The sequence below is a fragment of the Poecilia latipinna genome, unplaced genomic scaffold (genome assembly GCF_001443285.1).
Source record: "Poecilia latipinna isolate Pla-1442-1.1 unplaced genomic scaffold, P_latipinna-1.0 Scaffold871, whole genome shotgun sequence".
Taxonomy (NCBI): domain Eukaryota; kingdom Metazoa; phylum Chordata; class Actinopteri; order Cyprinodontiformes; family Poeciliidae; genus Poecilia; species Poecilia latipinna.
Genome location: NW_015113487.1, coordinates 1 through 23,324, shown reverse-complemented (window position 1 = coordinate 23,324; position 23,324 = coordinate 1). Strand labels below are relative to the sequence as shown.

Sequence of the window (23,324 nt, the reverse complement as noted above, 5' to 3'; positions counted from 1 at the left end):
CTACTCTGATGTTTGAAGGTGAGTTGCATGAAATTCCTATAATCTAAAACTTGGAGGGATTTAAGCAGCAGAAAACCACAGTTGAGTTTGCAAAGAGGAAATTTTTTTTTGTCACTTTAGTTTCATCTGTGCAGTACTTTCCAGAACCCAAACACCTCAGAGCAAGCACTCAGGCAGCAGTGACAGCAAACTGATTTTATTTCAAAATAATAATAATTTAACCTCAAACCTGAAAATGCCTCTCAGTTCTGCTTGACTGTGATAAAACTTTCAGTGGTTCAGGACACTGCTGGCCAAAGTTTATGTCAGTCTGGCTCAAATCTTCAGGTCTTTGGTTGCTCTCACTGCTCAGGAGTGTTGTTCTGTAAAAGAGCAACATTTTATTTTATATAAATATACAGCGATATGTCACAGAGTGAAATACTTACCTCAAAGGATCTCCTTTTGTATCATGGCAGAACTCTGCAGTCACATCTATTAAAAGCTTGTTCAGTTTTCTTGCCAACATCAAAGTTCTTGTTCATAACCTCAAAAGCACATTTACCGTTTTCAAGCAGCAGATAATCTCTCAAAACCAAAACTAGTGGAATAATCTTTGAACCTCAGTTGCTTTTTGAAATCTGTCACATCTGTTATGCCTTCATCCCGTTATCTGTATTTGTGTCTGAGCCCGGCATCGTTCCCACTCTGTTGTCTTCAAAAGCAATCCTGATCTTTCCTCTGAAAGCTAAACAACCAGACTCAATCTGTTTCTTTCATTGACAGCAGCACTAAATTTGGCTTTTACTTAGATCTGTCAATGTTAACGTGTGCGATTAATCTAAAAAGGTTAGCGCGTTAATATTACATAATGCAGATTAATCAGATTACCTATTTTGACCTAAAAGCCTCTCTCTATAAAAGGTTTATAGTTCTCAGCAGCGCGGTCTTGTACTGCAGTCAGCAATGTAGAGTTGCAAACGGGAGTGAAGAGTCAGACTGATGAGCTGAGTGGCAAATTTTGCTTTTACTTTTGGATAAAACCAAGCTAGTATGTAGTGTACTTAGTGCGGTGACAAATTATCCTTCTACCGAATCACAACCAGTTTAACATTTCTAAATTAGTACTCGAAACAAAATGACGTTTTTTAAACCGTCCTGATTATAAAAATCTGGAAAACTGAGATGTTTGGTTTGAGATAATAAAAGATACTTAGGAAAACATCTTTGTTACATTTCAAGCTTACAAAGTTAAGCATGCTCACTGCACAAGAGCATGATTAATTTGATTACATTATTAATCGATTGACAAAACTAGTCTGAACCTTAAAAAAAATAAATATAGCTGGAGCCACTATGCAGCAGGTATTTTGAGAGGAAATTTGTTGTGTGCAAAAACCTTGAGAAGCAGACAATGATGGCGGCAGATTAAGGAAGCGATAAAGGGAGTAGAAGACACAGATGGGTTGAAAGAAATCAGAAGGTGGAAAGACAGACGCTGAGAAATCAGATGGGCTGGGAGCAGACAGGAGCTGCAGAGGGTTCGCTCGGCAGACGTGGGGGAGTTGATGCACCTGCTGAGATCCCACGTGAAGGACATCTTGTCAGTGTGTGTGTGTGTGTGGGTGGGTTTATGGTTGTGTGTGTTCCAGGTTGTATCGATGCGTTGCCTTGTTTGAATATGTCTCCTGCTCTGTTTGTGCTCTGAGGCTTTATCTGTGCATGTGGTTGTGTCACTATATCTCTCTTAGCTCGTGCTCCAGATTATCAGCTGAGTGTACTGAGTGTGAACAGACACCAAACATGCTGCGTTCAAAACATACTAATATATTTAGTGCCTTGAAAAGTGTTCACATCCCTATTTCATATTTTGTGACGTCATACACAGACTTCAATGTATTTTATATGATGGACCCTCAAAGAGCATTATTATGAAGTGGTAGCAAAATGACACCTGCTATTTTTAAATTTTCCAAATGTAAATCTGAAAATGTTGGGTGTCTTTTCATTCACCCCGTTGTTCATATTTCACTCTGCGGACGGTGAGTTCAGGATGATGTTTTGTCAATTTTTGTCTCGTATCACTCCAACATCTTCTTCCACACGATTGGTGTGATGACCAAATGATTTGTAGTAAACTGCAAATTTTATTGACGCATAGATGCTAAGATTGTGTCCTAATAGTAATTCTGTCAGCAGATTTACCTGAGCTGAGGAAGAATCTGTTTCATTGGACGGCCATGTCTTCGTAAGTTTGCAACACTCTGCATCTTGGATGATGGATTGAGCAATACTCCATGACATGTTAAAAATTTATGACAGGGGTGGTCAACGTGTGGCATGTGGGCCATTTCCAGCTCCTGGAATAACTGTGTGGCCCTCCACTGTTTATCCACAAGTTTATGGATTATACACAAAGTATTTTTCTTTTTGCAGCAGTTTTTTTTATTATTTTTAGGGTCACAAATATCCAGCAACTTTTTACTCAAAAACAAACTTGCACACATCCATTTATTAAACTTAAATAAAATCCTGGAAGAGTTTTTGAAGAAAATTCTAATTTTTACTGCTTGCAATAGACCAAAAATGTTTTCTAGTCCAACAAAACATTTCATCCAACAGTTATATAATTGTTCACCCTTCTTTTATGAAGGCAAACATCTGAGATCCTGTTTGGACATAAAAGAATTTAATATTTTCTTCTTCATTTCATCGTCATGCAAGACAAACAACAAACATCTGAGAAAGGAGTATTATATCATATCTTATAATAAATTACTGCCTGTTTAATGTATTGTTGACAAGGTAAAAAAAAAAATAATAATTTTTTTTTACGCATTTTTAATTGAGAAATAATTGATAATAATTTTGACAACCCTGAGAACTTCACACAACAAATGTACCAACACCGAGATAAAATGACTAATTCAGAGACTTTTGAAGGTATTTTCTTGCATTTAATTTCATTTAGGGGTCTCACAGTAAAGAGGCTAACCCCAAATGCTCACCAAACATTTCAAAGTTTTGTTTGAAGACTAACATTTTTCTTCTGAATTGAGTTTTGTTAGATAATGTGAAGAGGCTGAAGGATTAATTTTGCAAAGCACTGATAGTTTGTTGTAATATATTTTCATTGGACGGATTCTACTTTCCTGACCCATTCCTAAAGCTTTTTGACTCATATGCACTTGTCAAGCTATTCTCTTAACATCGAAATAAAAGCATTTTAAACCAGGACTCTTCGTGTAAGAGTTTAACCAGAATGCATATTTATGACGACTCCTTTGATACCAGCATGAGAACAGAAATGGCTTAAAAGAAACTGGCTCTGTAATTTCAAATAACAGTTCCCTGTTATCCTGCTATAAGTCTATCGACGATCCACTGCTGGGTTATTGTGAAACACCAATCTTATCCCCAGACTCTGTTAGAGGAGGAGTAATACGTCAAGATGCCAGTGGCTCGGTTTGAGTAAACCTCCAAGGAAGGTCTTTATTAACTCAGTAAGAAAACCAGCAAATCTGGACATTACAGGCGCTGCGCACCAACAAACCTGTTCAGAACTGAGTGCAGTACTGGTAGAAGTTTGTTGGATTTATACCCATAATTACCAAAGGCCACAAAATAACACGTAATAAAAAGACAGATATGAGAGTATAAAGACTAAACGACCTTATGGGGGCCAGATAATAACTATTTATTATGTATTTTACTACATTTTTATTAAAATATAAAAATGCTGAAGTCATTTATTGATGTCTGCTGGTTATGGTATTTTGCTACATTTATCACGCTTAACAATGTTAGAAAACCAAGTTATGATGTTGGGTTTAAAGCTAACGATAAAGATGGACAAATCTGATATTAATATCTGTATCAGTTTTATTTTTAAAAAACAAACAAACATCTAAATTAGGTGTTGGTGACAAGATACCTGACCAATAAGGGTAGATCTATTTGGTCTAACTCTATGCTTTGTTCTCTGAGCTACATCATGCTTTATAGTTTATTTTACTATTTATCTAGAAATCCTGATTACACTTTCTAAACCATTGAAAGATTTGTTACAGTTTATTTTTTATACATTTAACCTGTTGTTTTTCTCAGTTTCAATTTCTTTATTACTTATTTTGAATTGGCTGCTTTAATCTCTGGCTGCAAATTAAGTCAGTGCGATTAAAAACAACAAGCTCTGTTGTTTTTACACAGAGCTTGTGAAGCTATTGGTGTATTTAAGTGAGCTCTTCTGGTGCAGAATTATCAAATAAATGTGTAATTCAGTACATTTATTTCTGAGTTTTTAAAAAAAACAAAAAAACATTTCAAGTCAATTCAGGATTGATATCGGCTGATACTAACCCTCAGATATCTGTATTGGTATCAGTAGTATAAAAAGTGGATTAGTGCCAGGATTCACTGGACGAGCTCGACAGCTGTGGTGAACTGAGGCATTTCCATTTTCTTGTCACTTGTTTACCCAAACAAGCAATAAAATCCACACCGGAGGATTTTAGATCAGGAGGAACTTTAAACTCAGCTTATTTTTACAGTTTACACTTAAAACTGCAAACAACATTTTACCTGATTTGATTGAACTTTGAATCGTGTCCCTAAAATGTGATGTGTTTTGTCTTGGTGCAGAGTTGCTTTGCATACCAGCTGCTTCCCCTGTGGATGAGGGCTTCTTTTGTCTGTTCCAAAAAATAGGCAGCAATGCATCATGCATACAAAGCCCTGCTGAAATATGGAAGTTGGTCAACGTTGTTTATGAGGTAGAATTGAAGTTTAAGCAAAGTAACAGAAATATTTAGAGATTTCAATAAACGCCCTCATGCTGTTGCGTTGTGCTGCGGATGCTGTGAAACATCCCCATAAACAACACCTAAATCCCAGTGGCTCTGAATACTTTTTGCGACTGGAGTTGGCTGGTTTTGCTGCCTTCAGCCACACTGTAGCGCTTTGAATGGCCCACTGCTGGGTATTATCTCTACCACTGCCATATGCCTATGTGCTCTGCTGGCTCTAAGCTGTTGTCTACCTCTTTCCTCACGCTGCGTCTTTATGATTCCACTGTCTATATATACCTGCCTTTATCCTACACATTTAAATATAGTACAACAGCAAAACGATGAGTACATGTTTTCTCTCTCTGCCTTTTTTCCCTTTAGGCATCACTCAACAGGTACACGCAGTCAGATAATTAATGATACAAATATACTTTATTATATAAATATTCTTGTTTGTATTGCATTTTGTTAAGAGCCACAATAAAAAAATGCAAGAAGTGAGAATAATGAAGACTTGCATGTCTGCACAGACTCACACATTTCAAGTTTGCAGTGCCATCAGTGGGAAGTGGGCAGTCTACAGGATCATTTACACTATTGGAGTTTGCAGTGACTGAGAAATTCTGTTTTAAATATGCAACCCACAATTTCATTATTCCATCAGACATATAATGACTGTCATCAGGTGCACCTCTGTGATTCCAGATTTGTTACTTGATGGAGACTGGACTCTGACTCTGGAATCTTTCGATGAAATTAGACATAATTAGGGGTGAAACTGTTCAAATTATTTGACGAAATGATTAATTTTGCCCCCCACAGAGTTACTATAGGATAAAGAAATAGTTATTATTTTATCTTTACAGTAGTGTGGATGGAGATGGGGACTAACTTGGGATCCATCCTGGCTTCTGGTTGGGAGCCCATCGATTCTCTGGGTGATGCATGCCTCCCAGGTGGGCAGGTAACCATGGTGACTGGACAAAATAAGTTAGTAATGTTATAAAGCATGTAGACTTTAAAATTTTGGCTGGTTGCAAATATTCTATACATTTAATTTTAGCTGAATAATTTGTGCTTCATAAAACCAGAACAAAATTTGGTTTTGCAGCTTCTAAAAACCGCAACACAATTTATGTAACTTTCTTTACATAAATGACATAAATTATTTCTACAAATTTCTTTACATAAATTATGTAAAGAAATGTATGCAGGAACAAGAATTAGTAGAATTGATCTAATCTAAATGTTGTTATTTTTATTTAGGTTGTTTTGATTATGGGTGTAAAATAAGCAGTTTTCCATATTATTTCCAGTTCTAAACAATCCACAAGTTTTTCTTTCTGCTCAAGTTAAATTCCAATTTGATCCACATCAGCTAGAATTTTGAAAGTTTACCTTAAACTGTGCAGTCAGCGAGTGGTGCAGTAGCCACATGTGTTAGTAGTGATTGGTAGACAGGCAGTCAGTCTCTGACTCTGCTGCTTGTCCCTGAGGTTGGCTGTCTGTCTGCTGCTCTGTTCTCAGAAACCTGCTGGGAGGCACTGAGGGGTATGCCGGAGATATATAGTCCCTCAGTCAGTGTTTGTGTGTGCATGTGTGTGTGTGTGTGTGTGTGTGTGTGTGTTTCTTTATGAGCATGTCACAGACAGCAGAGATTGATAAGGCACTGGGCTTGGGTGATTAATTACACTCCTGGTCGATGTAACGTTGCAAACTGTGGCTGAATACATTGGTGTACATATACAGACGTATGACGATTCACCCTCAGGCTGATATGCTGCAGCTGCAAAACATACCTACGCTACAGCTCACTGATCAAACACCTTACCTTAACATGTTTCCTTTCACATGCTTTGCTCACTTATGTGCTTATTTTTGTTGAGGAATAGATTCTCAGGACTACGTTTTCCTGATTTAGATGTATTTTCTGTTGAATATCACATAATTGTCACTTACACTAAGTAAGATTAATATGATTTTTGCCATCACAAGAGGAAACCTGCTAGAGTCTACCTAGTGCAGCTTTTCTTGAGTTCTCCCTCCTCACCGGCGATTCAGCCATCCGAAGTGATAAATAGGCTTCAATTAAGGGCTTGCTTCGTAGACTGCAATGTGTCATCTGTGCCTAGGTCGCCTTAACATTTATTCAATAAAGATTCAGCAGTGAGCAAGGGAGAGGGAGGAAAGACAAATGGATCCCAGAGATAGCAGGTCATGTTTGCTGGCTATCTGGGAAAGAGCCTCCTATGGTCGTTTCATTGGCGTCACTGCGGCGGTTTAGCATTGGCGTTGTATTTATCAAAACAGGCTAGAAGGCTTCTTGGTGTGATTAGGTTATTTCTTGGTTAACTAATAACTATTATTCTTCATGACAGGAGATTTACTCCGTCTCCGTGTTCACACAACGCGCTACCTCAGGCTCATCTGAGCATATGAGCAGTGATGCTTTTCCTGTCGCGTCTTAATTAAAGGATTAAAAAGAAGAGCAAAAGTGAGTCAAATCCTGCCTTCTTAAAGTTTTATTTTAGACTTTTTGTGTTTGCGTCGTCACTGTTGGTGATGGAAATGCATCGGTTGAGAAGAATGAGGGTTACCTGTCCTGGCGTTGGTTTTAAACTGCTCATTACTGTCACTTGGTGCAGAGCAAAGCAGGTCACCTTGGAGAGAATTGCTTTTCTGTTAAATTTGATTAAGGGCCCACTATGTCTTGTGTCATTTTAAATACCATGAAACTTTGCATCACCCCAGCACAAAGGGACATTTCGGGAGGAAAAAGTGCTGTCATACATGGTGGTGTTGTAAATATTGAGAGAAGGGAGGGTGGGCAATTATATTTTTTTCCACTTAGTTTTATGAGTCACTTCATGAGGCCTGTTATCAGCTGCACTCATAGTGTATATCAGTAAAATGGTGGGATATTTTAATTAAAAAAACACTGAAGGGTTCAAACTAAAGGCTTTTTGATTTTTTTTTGTCCATAAATGGATCTAAGCTTTTAAATCTATATGTACCTACAGGCAAGCCATACTCAGATTTCCATTTATATAACGCAAAAACACAAAATCCTACCAAGTATTTTGTCTAGTTTACAAATATCTTAGTTCACTTAAAAAATACAAAACTAACTTTTCAGCAAGATTATAGATTTTGGTCAATAATTCCTTAATATTGATTAAAAATTCTAGTTTGATTGGAAGATTATTTGCTTTTATCATGAGAAAAAAGTATTGTCATAAGTGAAATAATCTGCCAGTAGAACTAATACTTTAATACCTGAAACAAAGCTCCTATATCTTGCTGAAAAGTACTTGAAAGTTAGTTTTTTTTAATTTTTTTTATTTCAAGTGCACTGAGATATTTGCACTACAAACAAGACCAAAAATACTCGATTTTCTGTCTTTGCAGCGTTTTCAGCCAACTGGACTCTACCAGTGGGCATGTAGCGGAGTTGAACTTGGACCCTTCTTTATTTATTTGTGTCGAGGTTCTAAGATCATTGTAACCTCGGCTGTGTGAGAGTTTCTTCGTTGTGGATTTGTTACAGAGAAAACTTGTTAGATTTTGCTCTGCCAAAGTTTGAATGACGTCTGGAGCAAAGGAAAGAGACGGACAGGTGCTAGACGAGGGTCAGATACTACAAAGGACGGATGAAAAATGAAAGAAGCACTGTGTGGACTTAGAAATAAATCTGACAGTAGGGTAGGGTGCAGAGCCTGGGTGGTGAACTGATGTAGGATTTCTTCCAAAAGAAGTTTCACTTTTTTTCTAGCTTTGTTTAACTTTGAGGCTTGCAACATCTGCATGGTTGGAGTCACATAGTGCTCTCTGTACTTATTCATTTCCTGTTTTTGTGTGTGTTTGCAAAGACGCGCACTAAGAAATACTATGCAGCTTGGTTCCCCCTGCCCATCTGTTCATTCCCTGCTTCTCTTGCATCTCAGCTTGCCTTGTTTTGGTTCCATATCCCCCTGCAGGCAGTCATTTAGAGACATGCATCCTTGTGAGTCTGGCTCACCTCTGCTGGAGCCGCTCAGGGTGGCTCTGCTCTATAAGCAAGTTGACCTACGAGCCCCGTGTTGGAGCGTGAACTTCCCAGAATCCTTGGTTTCGATGGAGCCTTCGCCGGCCACCTCATTATTTTGGCTGAGGAGACTCGAGAGAGGAAGGCCGGGTTTTAGGAGCAGCATCCCTTCTGGCTGTGCTTCATAGAGCTTTCCTGGCACATTCTGCTGTGTAAATCCTGGTGTTTGTTTCTCTCTCTCTTCTCCCAGAATTTCATTGTTCCATCACAACAAATGAAAACGTTGTTCTAAACACAAACGCAGAGCTTTAATTGAGGCCTGTGCCTCTAAGGTGCAATTCATCCAATTTTAACTGGATTGTTCTTGAACCCTGAGGTCCGTGCTCAACGTTAATTATCTGAACTCCAGCAAACAATTAAACACATGGCTGGTGTTGCATGTGTTGGAGGACTTAAGTTTATGAAGAGGTTGGGAAGACTTTATAAAGTACCTGATATTTGTATAACAGATCAATGGGTCACTGCTCACAGGAAATTGAAAATTATTCTGACCTTGGCAGTAAGACAACACAATTAAAATTCATTGTAGCTTCTGTAGTGAAACAGAATCAATTTCAAACACATTTTAGGCACTTAAGATTAATAAAGGCTTACGTTAATAGCATTAAAGTATCCAGGTTCAATGTACTGAAGCACCTAATTGTTGTTTAGTTATCACATTTGACATTGCTATAAACTTCCTGTAACTGCCATTGGATAGATGTAGAATGAGAATATGTTAAAAAGCGGATGCAGAATGAGGATTTTGTCCGCAACATTAATTTTAACAGTTTAATGTTCAGATTAAACATTTTTAGCTAACATGACTGGTTGTCAAACCTTCCTACTAGCAACAAAAATGTTTTTTTTAAATGTGTAATTGTTAGAAAAGCACTTAGCTAGCAATACAGTCTAGTATTCACAGGAGGATAGGAACCAAACCTGCAGATGAACAGTTGAAATTGACAAATACTGGAGACGCCCTCTAAAAGCTTTTATAACTGCATGCCAATAATATTATTTGCCTATTGGAAGGATCTTCACGGCTCAAATCTGAAATAATATTAATGTCCACGAAGCTGAAGGTCACGAAACATGGATGAGGTTTTGTGATGAAGGGAAGGATTCCAATCTGTACTGTTCTTGCAATATTTAGGAGTAGCATTTTTACGTGCTTTTTAAAATCATGAGGTTTAAACTCAATAATGTGTTTTAATTGTTATATCTTGCAAGCCTGGCTTCAAGTACCAAATCATGACATTAAATACAAACATGATAGTTTATGTCTCTATGAGAGCAAAAAGAAAAAAGCAAACAGAAAATCCGATGTATCCAAGACTGCAGGGCTATTTTATTGTAATCACCAATCTAGATTGGTAGATGGTGGCTGTTGTTCTGTGTATTATGCTTTGGATTACACTTAAACAAAAACACTACAATTGTGAACATTTGTGTGGAGCTGGAGACATTTTTGGTTTGATTCAAGATTTTTCACACCACCACCGTTTGGCAAATAACTTCTGTACTTTCTCAAAAAATGTCATACAAAACCCAACTATACCCTGAATACATCAACTCTGCCTGTGCATTTATTTATTTTTCAAAAATTCCAGGTGTTATTACATTTGGTTAAAGTTTAAACCAACAAAGATGTGGACAAAACTGCCTCGCACCTTTCAAATGGCGAGTTTATTTCAGTTCAATGTGGGAACAGTACAGACATTGTTTCTTGGCAGAATCCATATGATTAAAAAAGAATAAGTACAATACACACCAATTTACTCCTATTTCATTGGTTAATGTGAAGACTGCCCCTGATATAACAGCAGATTGGTCAACAAGTGTCAGTTGTTGTGGCATGATTCATTTCTCCTTTGATACAGCAGGAGCATTTTGTTCAGACTCTGATCCTTTAAGACCTCTAAAGACGTCCCACCTGCGTGGTTTCAACCAAACACCAAACTTAGTATTTGCCTCCTTTTTGTTTGCTGAACTCAAGCTAAAAGTATCAGACATCTTAATAATTGCAAGAAAATATAACTGTTATTACAACGACTCATCTCCCCATAGGGAGGGCAATATATATATATATATATATATATATTTAGTGATCCTGTCCTGACAACGTTGCTGTGAGTAAAACACCTCGTTTTTCCTCAAGAGACAGAGGAAAGTCTGGAAATAATTGCCAGTCATTAGCACAAACTTCAGTTTTGCCCTCAGCTATTAGATTTAATTTGAGGTTTTCAGAAGCAAAGCACAAATTACAGTTGTAATACAAGCTGCATGCATGTACTTTTCTATGTGTCGACTTTTGCTGATGTGTTTCCAGACTGCGTCTGTGACCTTTTTAAACATCCAAACATCACCTTTAGCAGAGTGTCATGACCTTAGAAACATGACAGCCTACCTGCTGAGCTCTAGGCTGAACAGGGAGGATGTTAGGAGCAGCTAGCGCTGTTACCTCACAGCAAACACATTCAATACATTCTCTGTGCTTCCAAAGCCTGAACACACCCACATTAGGTCAACTGGAGTTTGTAAATCATTCATATGTTTGAGTCTTCCAGCTTCAGCCTACAAGACAAAGTAGAAATACGTAAGAATGATGCCAGTGATTACTCATGGACATCCTTTTCAGCGTTTAAATTGTACATTCGTCATTCAGTGAAGACTGCAGCCTTGAAGAAAACTTAACCTGAATACAGAGATACGTGTGAGTCACTTTGGTAAGCTAAAAATACCTGAAACAAGTCAAACATGGAACTGAAGTTGCTGGGAAACAACAGAATAAAGTGTTAATTACTTAAATATTTGCTACTGCCACAGAAACCACTTACATGTACCTAAAATAATCTTTTTATTCCTCTAGAATAAACACACTTATTATGGCGTAGTGGCATTCTGGAACAATCTCAGATTTCATCTTGATGTTTTGGGGTCACAGTGATGAATCTGTCCAACTAAATTGTATTCAGCTGTTGGATGTAGGTAAAAATTAACATCGCATTTTCAAACACAAAAGCAGTTTCATGAGGCGAAGTCCTATCATCGAGGGGAGAACGCGTTCAGAAAGTGTATAACAAGCCCTTTGAAAGATCATGTTGGGGAGAAAAACGCTGGACTCAGCAAAACTGTCGGCTGCGTTCAGAGGAGCTCCTGCTTGTTTTCTACGTCTCTGATGAATGAAAATGCCTTTGGTTGGAGTTTTATTGCTTTAGACAGAGGCTTGGATCTTTGTGTTTAATCTAAACCCACACATATTTATATAAGTATTTGTCTTTTATCATGTCTTACATATCATTTTCTCATTCTCACATTTGCATTTCCACTTGTATTAACTGAATGTCTATCATAAAATTATGAAACGTGTGTGCTGTTTTGGCTCTTGCTGTGTTTGAAAACTATTCCAGTGACTGCTTGTGGAGCATGTGTTTTTTCTTCTTGTGGAGGACGTTGGAAAAACAACTTTTACCATGAAAAAAGCAAGTGTTGGCAAAAGCTTTCAAAGAGAAGGAAGGGGACATGTTTGGAGTAGCAATGAGTGGAAGGGGAGAGGAGAGGGAAGTGCTGCTGGATGGAAACCACTTCTGTCTGCCTCGTCAGTAAAATTTATTTTCAACTTTGATTCAGTCTAGAGAGATCCAGGCAGGCTATTTAGTTGGAGTCCAATAAACATTCTCTCCGCCATCAATCTGCCCATTAATCTGGGCTTCATTTAAATTTATTTACCGCTTTACTGATGTTTGGAGACCGCTTTTTGTTTCCAATAGACAAAACAGAATTTCTTTGTGGGGAGAGACGCAAGAAAACAAGACAAATTCATGCAGGGCTTTATCTGACAAAAAGAGCCACATGCACTCTTTATCACAGGAAATCATATTTTGGCATTTGTTCAGCTATCTTCCCAGCTTACCAGGGCTTTTTTCCCCTCTCTGTCTACTTTTGAAGAGCTACACGGCCAAGTGGCACAAGCCGCTACAAGAGAGGGCCGTTTCTATCATTATAGACTCAGAGAGCTATCAGGTAAATCAGGTTACTCAAACAGGGACTCTGACAGTCATGCCTCCTGTCAGTCGGTTATCTGAGCCTCCTGCAGATACAGTGCTTGTCAAACGGTGCTGTCCGATTTACTGAGATAGAAGTTGTACAGTGTGTCACCTCAGCTGTCACTCTTGGGGAAAAAAAATTATATTTAAACAAATAAAACTAACACTTAAATATCTAACTAAGATTCAAACACACCCACATGTTGAAATATTACAAAATAAGTTATAGGGATGTTGTTGTTCATTGCTTGTTCTTTTTTTTGTCTCATTCAGTGAGATGACCTCAGTTTTGTCATCATGTCATTTGCCTTCAGGCAGCTACTTTTTAAAAACCTCAGTAGTGCTAGAAGTTTGTGTTGAATTTAAATGCTTCCATGCGTAGTTTTTAGTGACAAATTAAATGCATATAAATTAATCTTGATTATGCTGCTTTTGAATAAATTGAATCTGAATTAAGTAATATCTTAAAAGGTCAAATAGTTAGTTTTTTGGGACTTTTTTTGATCTGGTGGTTGTTTTAATGGTATTAGATCTGTCAGGTAAATATTTAATAATTTTTTGTTTTATTTATATCCTGGTAAAGTGACCAAGTAGAGAATTTCCCCACCAAATAATACTGGATTTAGTTTCACTTATAGTCAGTTGACTCCTATGCAGAACATTTAAAAACACTCAAACTCAATCTGGAATAACATGGATGACCTCTCATCATCTGTTTTGTTTATTACGTAGTGAATGGTTCATTTGTAATTAGAAATAAAAAAAACATTAATGAGGGCAAATACTTCACATGTTCATCAGGACATTTCATTTTGATCTTTTTCTACCAAAAAAATAAAATAAAAAATCAACACCTGATATATTTTTATTTCTCTAAATCAGGATGGAGACTATTTTTATCTGGTTCCAATTTGTGAACACTAAGAGTTTATGACATACAGTTTTTCCATTTAGCGATAACTTTGGAAGCAGGTATAGAGAATAATGTCAACAAAAAGGGTTAGAAAAAAAAATAAAACAGGAAAAGCTAGAAAAAGAGAGCGGGCCAGAGGTACCACTCGGGTTGAAACTCAGGCATCCAAAGAGTTTCAGGCGCTATCAGAGTTATAAGTACCAGACTGTTGATATTAGAGACCCTTATTTACAGGGATAATATGATAAAATGTTGTAATCTGTGTAGATAATCTGTCTTTACATCAGAGAAGGGAAGAGATGAAACAGACTCTGGCTCCACAGAGTCTGTTCTATTTCTTTTTTATTTGAATTAACTGTAGTCACAAACCTAGATTAGCAATGATTTGATGAAGAACTGTAAATATACTTCCAAGAAAAATAAGAAGTATAGCATAGGAAGATAACATGACAGTATATTCTGATACATAGCCCTGTGTTTCCAAATGTGGATGAGTTTTATGTAGTGCAAAATTTGCCAGCACACACACACACACGCACACACACACATGCACGCATGCACGCACACACGCACGCACACATACACACATCCTTGCTTGTCCCATAGAAGGCTTAATTAGCTGTTCTTTGATCATTATTTACACAGCATGCAGGCAAAGATGCTGCGCTTCTTCTCACATTAGTTTGTTGCAGCGGTAAGACCACAATCTATGCGTGTGTGTGTGTGTGTGTGTGTGTGTGTGTGTGTGTGATGACACCCCTTTAGTCATCACACACACACGGACACACACGCATAAAGGACTCGTATTTCTATCTATCTTTTTAAAGGAAATTTTATTGATTTCCATACATTTCCTGGAGACTCGGCCACTACTCGCTTAACCCCAAACTTAATCCAGGTCATAGTTCCATAATGCAATTGTGTAAACAGATTTATGTCCTTGCGACACGAGTCACACATTTACCTAGACACACACACACACGCACACACACTGTAGTTCACAGTTTACTCTAAATGCTCTGTCTGACAGTTGCATCATGTTACATTCTCACAGACTAACACCATCCGAAAAACACAAATTGCACACAAACTGCGAAGCGGCATGACTCCACATGTCCTCTGTTGGGTAACTCACTGCAGAGGTGGACTCACATGCTAACCTACAGCAAGATGCAAACACAAGCAAAATGCCCCAAGTCGATCCAGCTTGTTTGTGACAGATGGTTTCGGTTCCACAGCCTCTGGCGCTGCTGTGATCTAGCTAGGAGGAAAGAAGCACATAAATAATAAGGTAAATTTACACAGAAGGACAAAAAGGTTTGCTATAACTCGGGCTTCAAAACATCGGCTTATAGTATCAGATTCTTCTGCTTTCAAGAAAAGGCTAAATAAATCCTAGCAGTCACTTAGTTACAGTAAAAATCAAAACAATGTTGTTTTTTCTACTGCTTCTGGGCTAAACCACACTCCACTGCCTGTGCCTGTCATATTTCGCTGCACTGTCAACCAAACGAGCATTCAGGAGCAGATCCTTCAAACTTAATAGATGCTTACAGTGTTCAAGTTTCCTGTATTAAACCATTTTCTCTGATTTGGTTTATCAACTTTGCATTATCCAGACCACAAACAGACAGTGTGAACAGATTCCTATTGGCCCAGTGGTGGAACGAAACTCAGTCATTATAAGAAGAACAAAGACTTTGTCAATTAAGATATACGTTATATTTCCTAAAGAATCTGCTCAGCTGCCATCAGATGAGCAAATACTTTATTATTTATTGTGATACATTTCTCTGAATGGTAAGATTTCTGATTTACCGTTTTTATGACAAATTACAATTGATGATGTTTAAAACCCCCTAAATGTCTGTATTTTGGGATTGTTAGTTTTACCATTTCCTCCACTCGTTGTCCAATGAAAGTAACAATACATCTTAATTAATTTAAAAACATGATTAAATGCAGTTAATGCATGGAGTTTGGTGAAACAAAACACGCTTCTTTTTGAGACTTGTGTCCTAAAGAAACATATTACAAATGTTTTTCAAGAGCAGTATTTGTGTTTGCAGGACTATGATTGCTATGTCATGCTGTAAGTGCCAAATAAAAGTTTCTTACATCACCCTAATGAACCCGAGTGACATCCAACTCTAATCCAGAAAGCAGACCTCCCTACAAACTACAACTACAAAAGGTTTAACATTTCTTCCAAACGTTCTTCGCTCTGTTTGGAACAAAACAGACCCACAGTATAATTCTGTCTGTACCAAACTTTACACTTGACATCACTTTTAGTCAGGAAAAGGGTGTTTTTCCTGGAAAGCATCAATGTATTGAGAAATTATTTGTCACTCCAGAAACCACTTTTCCTTGACGACGTGATTTGCAGCACTTTGCATTGTAAAGTTTTGTACGGCTTGGATGTTGATCCATTGAATGAAGCATTGTTCTAGAGCTAAACTGGTGGAGTTTACAGGTCTGCACCAAAGGACTCTGCTGAAAGCACTGCGCGCCTCAACATTCACTGACACGTCTCTGTAAAATGTACCACTTCATACCACTAAGAGTAGACTGTAGAATATAGCAAGAAAACTGCATGAATTGACTCGCTGCACAGATGGATCCCACGACGGTTTCGTTCCAGAATTCATTTCTGAGAGCGACCCATTCTTTAACAATGTTTATAGAAGCGTTCTGCTTGCCAATGTGCTTGATTTTATACACCTGTGGCCATGGAAGTGATTGGAACACATTAGCACAATGATTTGCTTGGGTGGGCCAGTACCTGGGGCAAAATAGTGCATCTCAATTACGTCAAGGCCACAATAACTGTCTGACAACGCAACAGAATGTGAAACAACCAGAGTATATATTAAAACACAGCAAACAGGTGAAACACATGGACAGGCACAAGCGAAAGAAAAAGTGCTTTACCTCAGTGGACATTCCTCTTGCGTCAGTCCTTCAGAAATACTTCATCATACCAGATATTTCAAAATCTAAAATATCAGTTGGTGTGAACAGAACATAACAGTTTAAAGGAAGCTGTTGCAAGCATTGTGTGTAACAGTACCTAGAAGAGTTATGGACGTACGCCAACTGTAACCTTTCATAGGATGATTGCTTGTCATGTAATCATAAAGTCCATTCAGTGTATAGGAGACATTTTAAGTTATAAGACTCAAACAAGCCAGAAAGTGTCTCTATATTGAGTTTAAAACGTGTGTTTGAAAGAAGCTGCAGGTTTTTGATCAGCTCCTTCACTGATGTACTTCTCTCATTTTTAGGTCAGTGGTTGGATTCCTGAACTGGGTTGGTCTTCTGTGAATATGTACTATTGGCAATAACATCTGGTTTTATAAGATAAATCAGTCTGTTAGATCAAAATGAACAAATTAACAATGGTCAAAACTGCAGATATGAAATGCAAATGTAACCATAATATCCAACTGAACGAAGTAAAAAAAATAGAAATAATCTTTAAATGTTATATACGAACAGATAAATGCCTGTGGAATTAGGGTTTTAAGTTTCTATTGTGACATCATCCACCTTATAGCATTAACATAACTATAGAAATGATAATATTATTTATCCTCATGACAATACTCATAAGTACAGACATTATTTTTTATTTTTATTTTTTTTTTACTAAATTTAATACATGTTGTATGTAAACAAAGTCAATTTGTTAGACAGCTTTGAACCAGATGTTTTCTTCAGGTTTATTTTGTTGATTGTGAAAAATGCTGATATAAACTATTAAATACATTTTAATGTCAATTCAAGTTTGAAAATTTACATAGTAAATCAGCTATCAATATGAAACTCACAAATTGAACATAGGTATGTCTGTAATACCTGATAGAAATAAATGGTATAAATTGATTGTAGCTTTTTTTCTATATTTTCCAAGAAAAGGATTAATTCAAGATCTGAACAGTGTCCTCTGCTTAAGAGCAAAGTTTTAGAGGTCTCGATGCTTTCAGCCATAACATCTAAATTATTATGAATATAGAATATGAAACCAGCTTTAACCGCCCCCAAAGAGCGGTCATGATTGAAATCGGTCTGTAGATCTCTCATAACGTCGCAACTGTTCAGCAGAGTTTGAAAAATAAAGGAAACTCTTCAAAGCACAGCAGAGGGAGAAAGTCAGGCAAGGACGTGTGCAGTAAATAATTAAAAAACTGATTTAACCAGAGGGTAGAGCAAGCAATGACTTCACTGCATGCTGGGTATCTGCTTTGCAACACAAAACAGACTTGTTTATTTGGAGAGCTGCATGAACCTTGACGACACTTCTTTGCAAAGTAAAAAGAAACCCTAACAAGTGTCAGGGTTTTTTCACAAACCTGTGGCCCAGGTGGCTGTGTGTAGTGATAATGTTTTATTATCCTATTTGTCCACGCAGCCACTGGGTCTAAAGAGAAGCACCAAGCTTGTTTCCATTTGCTCACACCATTTCCCTTTCACTCGAGCCCCACAGCAAGTGTTAGAAAAAGAATGAACATTTTAGATATGCTTTGATTCACCTTTACTCTCCAGCTTTGCACATTTGTCAAAATATTTTAAGCTCACCGGCTTCAGTCCCTGCAGTGTTTGGATAAAATAATGTGCACTCCGAGCTGAGCTGTTTATATTTGAATCCAAAATGCATAAATGTTAGCCGAGCTTGACCTTCTAAAAGGAAGTCGTCGATGAGGACAGATGATCTTATTTGTTGAGAAAGGGCAGAAAGAAACAGTAGCAGCTTTTGTGTTGCCTTAGTAATCGCATTACATCTATAGCACATCTGTAAAAGTCAAAGCACTTCACACTTAAACCAAAAGGGAAAAACAGTGGCAATCGAAATAACCTCAAATGGACTGAATAGGTTTCAAGATCCTAATCAAAATGGTTTTTACTTATTATTTTTCAGGAAATAATGAAGTAAGCACGATGACTAAGCTGTTCACATTTAAACTTGTATTTGTTTCTTCTATTTAAGCCCAATATTATTCATATTCCAAGTTTATATTTAATAAGTTTGTTTCTTTTAGGGAATGAGATTAGCATCACTCAATATAATGAAAAAATGACAAAAAACGACTGTTGATTTACAACAAAAATACTGTTGCTGTGATTTGTTTTTATTTTCATCTTTATAATAAAGACAAGTAGGAAGGAATAAACAATTCTCAGCAATGTATGGAAACATCTTTACAGCAGTGAAACCCTTCTTATGAGGCTTTTTACACGTCTTTACTGGTATTTACACAATTTATCCTTAGTCATGAGCTTCATGAACACAGTACACCTCCTAACATTTATACAGTAAGAAGAAAAAACTAAATTATGATTAAATTAAAAATTCATATCAATGCAGTGTTCATTTATATTTCCCATATGCCTGTTAATTTCTCTCATATGTTGCAAGTGTGATTCTGATTGAGGTTTCAAAAAAAAAAAAAATAAGTAGAAGTAAACTAGTTTCTTATAATTTAAAGAAAAACAAACTCCTCCATGAGCCTTTACTAGATATAACGGATTATTATATTTAGTATAATATAATCTAAAGGATTAGAGAAGTTCCTTTTTTCTTGGAAAACTTATTTACTATCTGCAAAGTTTTCCCAGATGCTCTGATTCTGGATCTTTGTGACAACTTTAAAGATCCTGACTGTCCTTATAGGTCATCATTATCCCGTAAAGCTGCTCTATGCTAGACTTTTGCATTATTTAGTATGTTGGGAAACCTTAAAAGCAGAAAGTTAAGGGGTGTACATAGATAAGTATTTCATGGACTTTAAACACAAAGTAATTAAATATAGTCTTGCTTTTTGTGTTTTCATTTCATCTATAATATGCACCCTGTAGAAGAGCAGAGAGCAGCTTCAGGTCAAATGAGGTGCATGTTTTAGATTGAATATCCAGGATCGGTTAGTCTCCCTCCTTCCAGACATGATATTTTACATTAAAGGACAAATTATAGAGCATTATTTATAGACAACACTTAAAAGCCATAAGGAGAGGTCATTTCTTTTATGGCTAATAGTACAATTTAGGTGCATTAGTGTGACATATTTTACAGAAAACTGCTGGCTGGAGGAAAATCGTTCATTTATCTTTACAGAGAATGCCGTGAGTCGTTTCACCTTTATGATTTATCAAACATTTGAGTTTCCAACCAGGAAGTTCAGTTGTAGAGGCGTCACTCTGTAGCTCTGTCTGATTTCGGCAGTCACTGCTGACAGACGGCCGATCACTCACAGAGCACTGCTGTTACGTTCTGACATGCTGTTCACTGACCTCTTCACTCAGATTGACACTGCTTAGCTTCCATATATCACTGATGCTGCGTTGATGCTGCTGGACATGGAGACTGTGCAGAACATCTCACAGGGTTCACACACTGCGCTGGCAGGGTCTGAAAAGCAGCTCACTCTATCTCTACTCAGGTCTGCAGTTAGAAGTTTTCTGTTGATGCATCATTCCAGATAAGCTACAAGACAAAAAGTGATCCATCAAGATTTCATGTGTCCTACATTATGTGCATTTGACCTCTCTCATATGAGCTGACACATTGCTTCTTGGTGATATTTTAATGGCGCTGACATTCATGTGTTCTGCTGTAAAGGCAGTGAAGCTTGGTGCTGATAACAAAAAGCCTTTACTGCAAAGCTTCATGGCTGTATATTTAAATAAACAAGGTTTTTTTAAACATTCACAGCGCTTTGTAGCTGCGAATGATTTGTAGTGTTTTGTAGGATGTTAGGAACACCAAATATAGTTTATGCAGATTAAGCTTTAAAGCCCTGAATCTACTTGTATACCTCTGGTAAAGAAATTAATGTTTTATTGGACAAACATAATTTTATGATTAAAAACCGAGAAATCCCAAATTTAAATTTAATGGAGCAATATATTGTGTCCCCTGGGCATGTAGTGCAATTTCAGAGCACAATCAAGAGAATCAAAACATCAATCAAGTTTATTTGTATAAAACATTTCAGCAGCACAGCATTTCAAAGTGCTTCATATCATGAAAACATAAAAGATCATAAACACATCATGTAGTTGTGCAAACCAATAACAGACATTGCATTTTATCAAGTGCCTCTCATTAAAATGATCAATACACAGCAAATATGTTGGTCAATGTCTATTTGTTATGGTTCAAAAGCAGCTCTAAAGAGGAAACTGTTACCTTCAGGTGATATAAAAACATATTTTAAAAGAAATAAGACTTCTTAATTTGACGCTTTGAAATTGGACCACTGTCTCTTTAAGAAGCTCCTACTCTTTCCAAAATTTTGGCGTTAGCACATTATCACAATTATGTCTCATTACAACCATTCTTAGGAGCTTTGGACTGAGAAGTAGTTTGTAATAAGCTCAGCAGACTCGCAGTTCCAGCAGGAGTTTGGTAAATAGTTTGGACCTGGTACTTTTCTGCCACACAGCAAAACATGTTCTAGATTGTGAAGAGTGTTAGTGGATTACTCTCATGTATGTTGCAAAGATGTAAAATATTATAGTTGATGCTAAAAGGGAGTTTTAAGAGTTTATTTCTTATCAGATTAGGCAGTTCTTCTTCCAAAGATCTATGTCCGACTCTCTTTGCTTTTTAATCTTTTTCTCCATCACTCTCCTACTTTATTTATGTTCTGCAGATCTAGATGGCAGATGACCTCCAAATACTATCAGGAATTGTCCTCAACAATTACTGATTTCAGTGAAGGTGTACTGCAGGTACCAGTGTTGCAGATGTGATTGACAGTGTGGGACATAGCGGCTTTGACCCAAAACAATATCTGTCGTACACGGTGGAGTTTGCAGCAGCACGACAGACACCAGATGACTTCCCACACTCACATTCACAGTCTGTCAACTCAAATCAGCTTTCAGTTTAAAAAAAGAGAAAAATGAATTCTCAACAGGGGGTTGTTTTCCATCTTGCTATTGATTGCTCCAGTGTTTTTAAACAACAAAAATTGTTTTCTGTCATCCCCGGAGACAGTCATTTGTCTACACATGTAACATATCGAAAGTTTTTCTTGTGGAATGTAAATGATGTAACAAACGACGCTCCAAATTTAGTGAGAGATGTCTCTGACTTTCCCCAGTGGATTTGAATATTGGCCTGTCTAGACACAATTGACTGAGCAGCTTTAGATCACAGTGAAGCTGCGTGTGGACATGTGAGACCCAGCACACAAACGTTAATGACTCTGTCGATTAATTTAGCTTTTCTCTGATCTGTGCTTTTCACCGCAGGAATATGGTGTAGGATGGAGACATTAAAAACACGGAAGACTTGAATGAATTCATTCACCATCAACGTCATGTCTTATTTTTAGTGGATACTTATTGGATTTATTCAATAATCTTGTCAAATTCTGTACATACATTTATTGTCTCTGAGTTAAAAACAACTGAAGATGAGTAGCTTGAGTCTGACTGGACAAATACTTGAGCTAATTGGTTAAAGCGATAACATTTTTAATTTTATTCAGAGAGAACAGGATGAGAAAATGATTTAACAACTACCAGGCAGTATATTGCAGTTTGGTGACTTTATTTAGAAAAACAAACACAGGATATTTTGTGACAATAACTTTGCAGTTATTTAAAGAACATTTAAAATATTATGCAATGCTTGTGTTAAAAATAGGATGTTCTTTGCTTGCATGTTGGTGCGTTACAAAAGTTTATTAGCACTATTATGTTCATGCAAATTTATTTCTAAAAGGTCACCATTAGATCAGTGCTTAGGTTTGAAATGCAGGCTGTATTTTATATTTTGATTAGCTCCAAGTAAATAAATAATGTTGCCATTCCACTTATTTGTGTGACATGATTTATAGTTGTACCTGATATAAATGCTAAAATCTTTTTTTCAGTTGCATTTTTTTTTCTTTTTTTTGTGGATAATTAAATGTCAATACTGGATGAGCTCCAGTAAAAAACTTTCCTTTATTAGCTGTGAAGTAATGCCGTTTGATTTGTTATGACAACTTAATTTAAGATGAATTTAATTACTACAGGAAAGCTTTTTTGAGTGTTGGTCCCCTTCCACAAATGGTATATTTATTTACTGTTAGATTCTTTAATTATATTAAATGTATAAAGCTGTTGGCTGTTTTCCACACTCATTTTGCTTAATGGTTTGGAGTGTTATTAAGATGCACATATTTGCTTGAATTGCAGTTTTCAGTATTAGTTGTTTGACTAGAATATTTTCAAGGTGAAAATCACGATTGTGACATGATGGTTACTGACGCAAACTTCTTTCACAAGTTAATTTATACAGTTTTCAGCTATTGTTTGACTTTTAAATCTGGCAGAAATCTTGAAAACAATAATTTTATTTGTACAAATTGTCCCCAAGAAGGTACTCATAAAACAAACCATCCTACGATGTGTTGGGCTTTAAATCAGAAAAATGTAATTAATTCCAGCTATTACTCAATTTAAAGAAACATCTTACAATTTGTGAGAGCCTCAGTCCATTGCTTAGCCTTGAATTGTGGTGATTTTTTTTTTGACAT

At 36.9% G+C, this 23,324-nt stretch overlaps 1 protein-coding gene across 1 annotated transcript in view; it reads left to right on the top strand.

The window, feature by feature from the left end:
- The window catches only part of LOC106957080 (acid-sensing ion channel 1-like), a 100,768-nt gene extending 78,156 nt beyond the window's left edge, over nucleotides 1-22,612 (top strand). The window contains exon 3 of the mRNA XM_015048285.1: nucleotides 22,051-22,612. Within this exon, the coding sequence (XP_014903771.1) occupies nucleotides 22,051-22,077 (27 nt within the window). The 3' untranslated portion in view covers nucleotides 22,078-22,612. The remainder of the gene's footprint in view (nucleotides 1-22,050) is intronic.
- The last annotated feature ends 712 nt before the right edge of the window (nucleotides 22,613-23,324 follow it).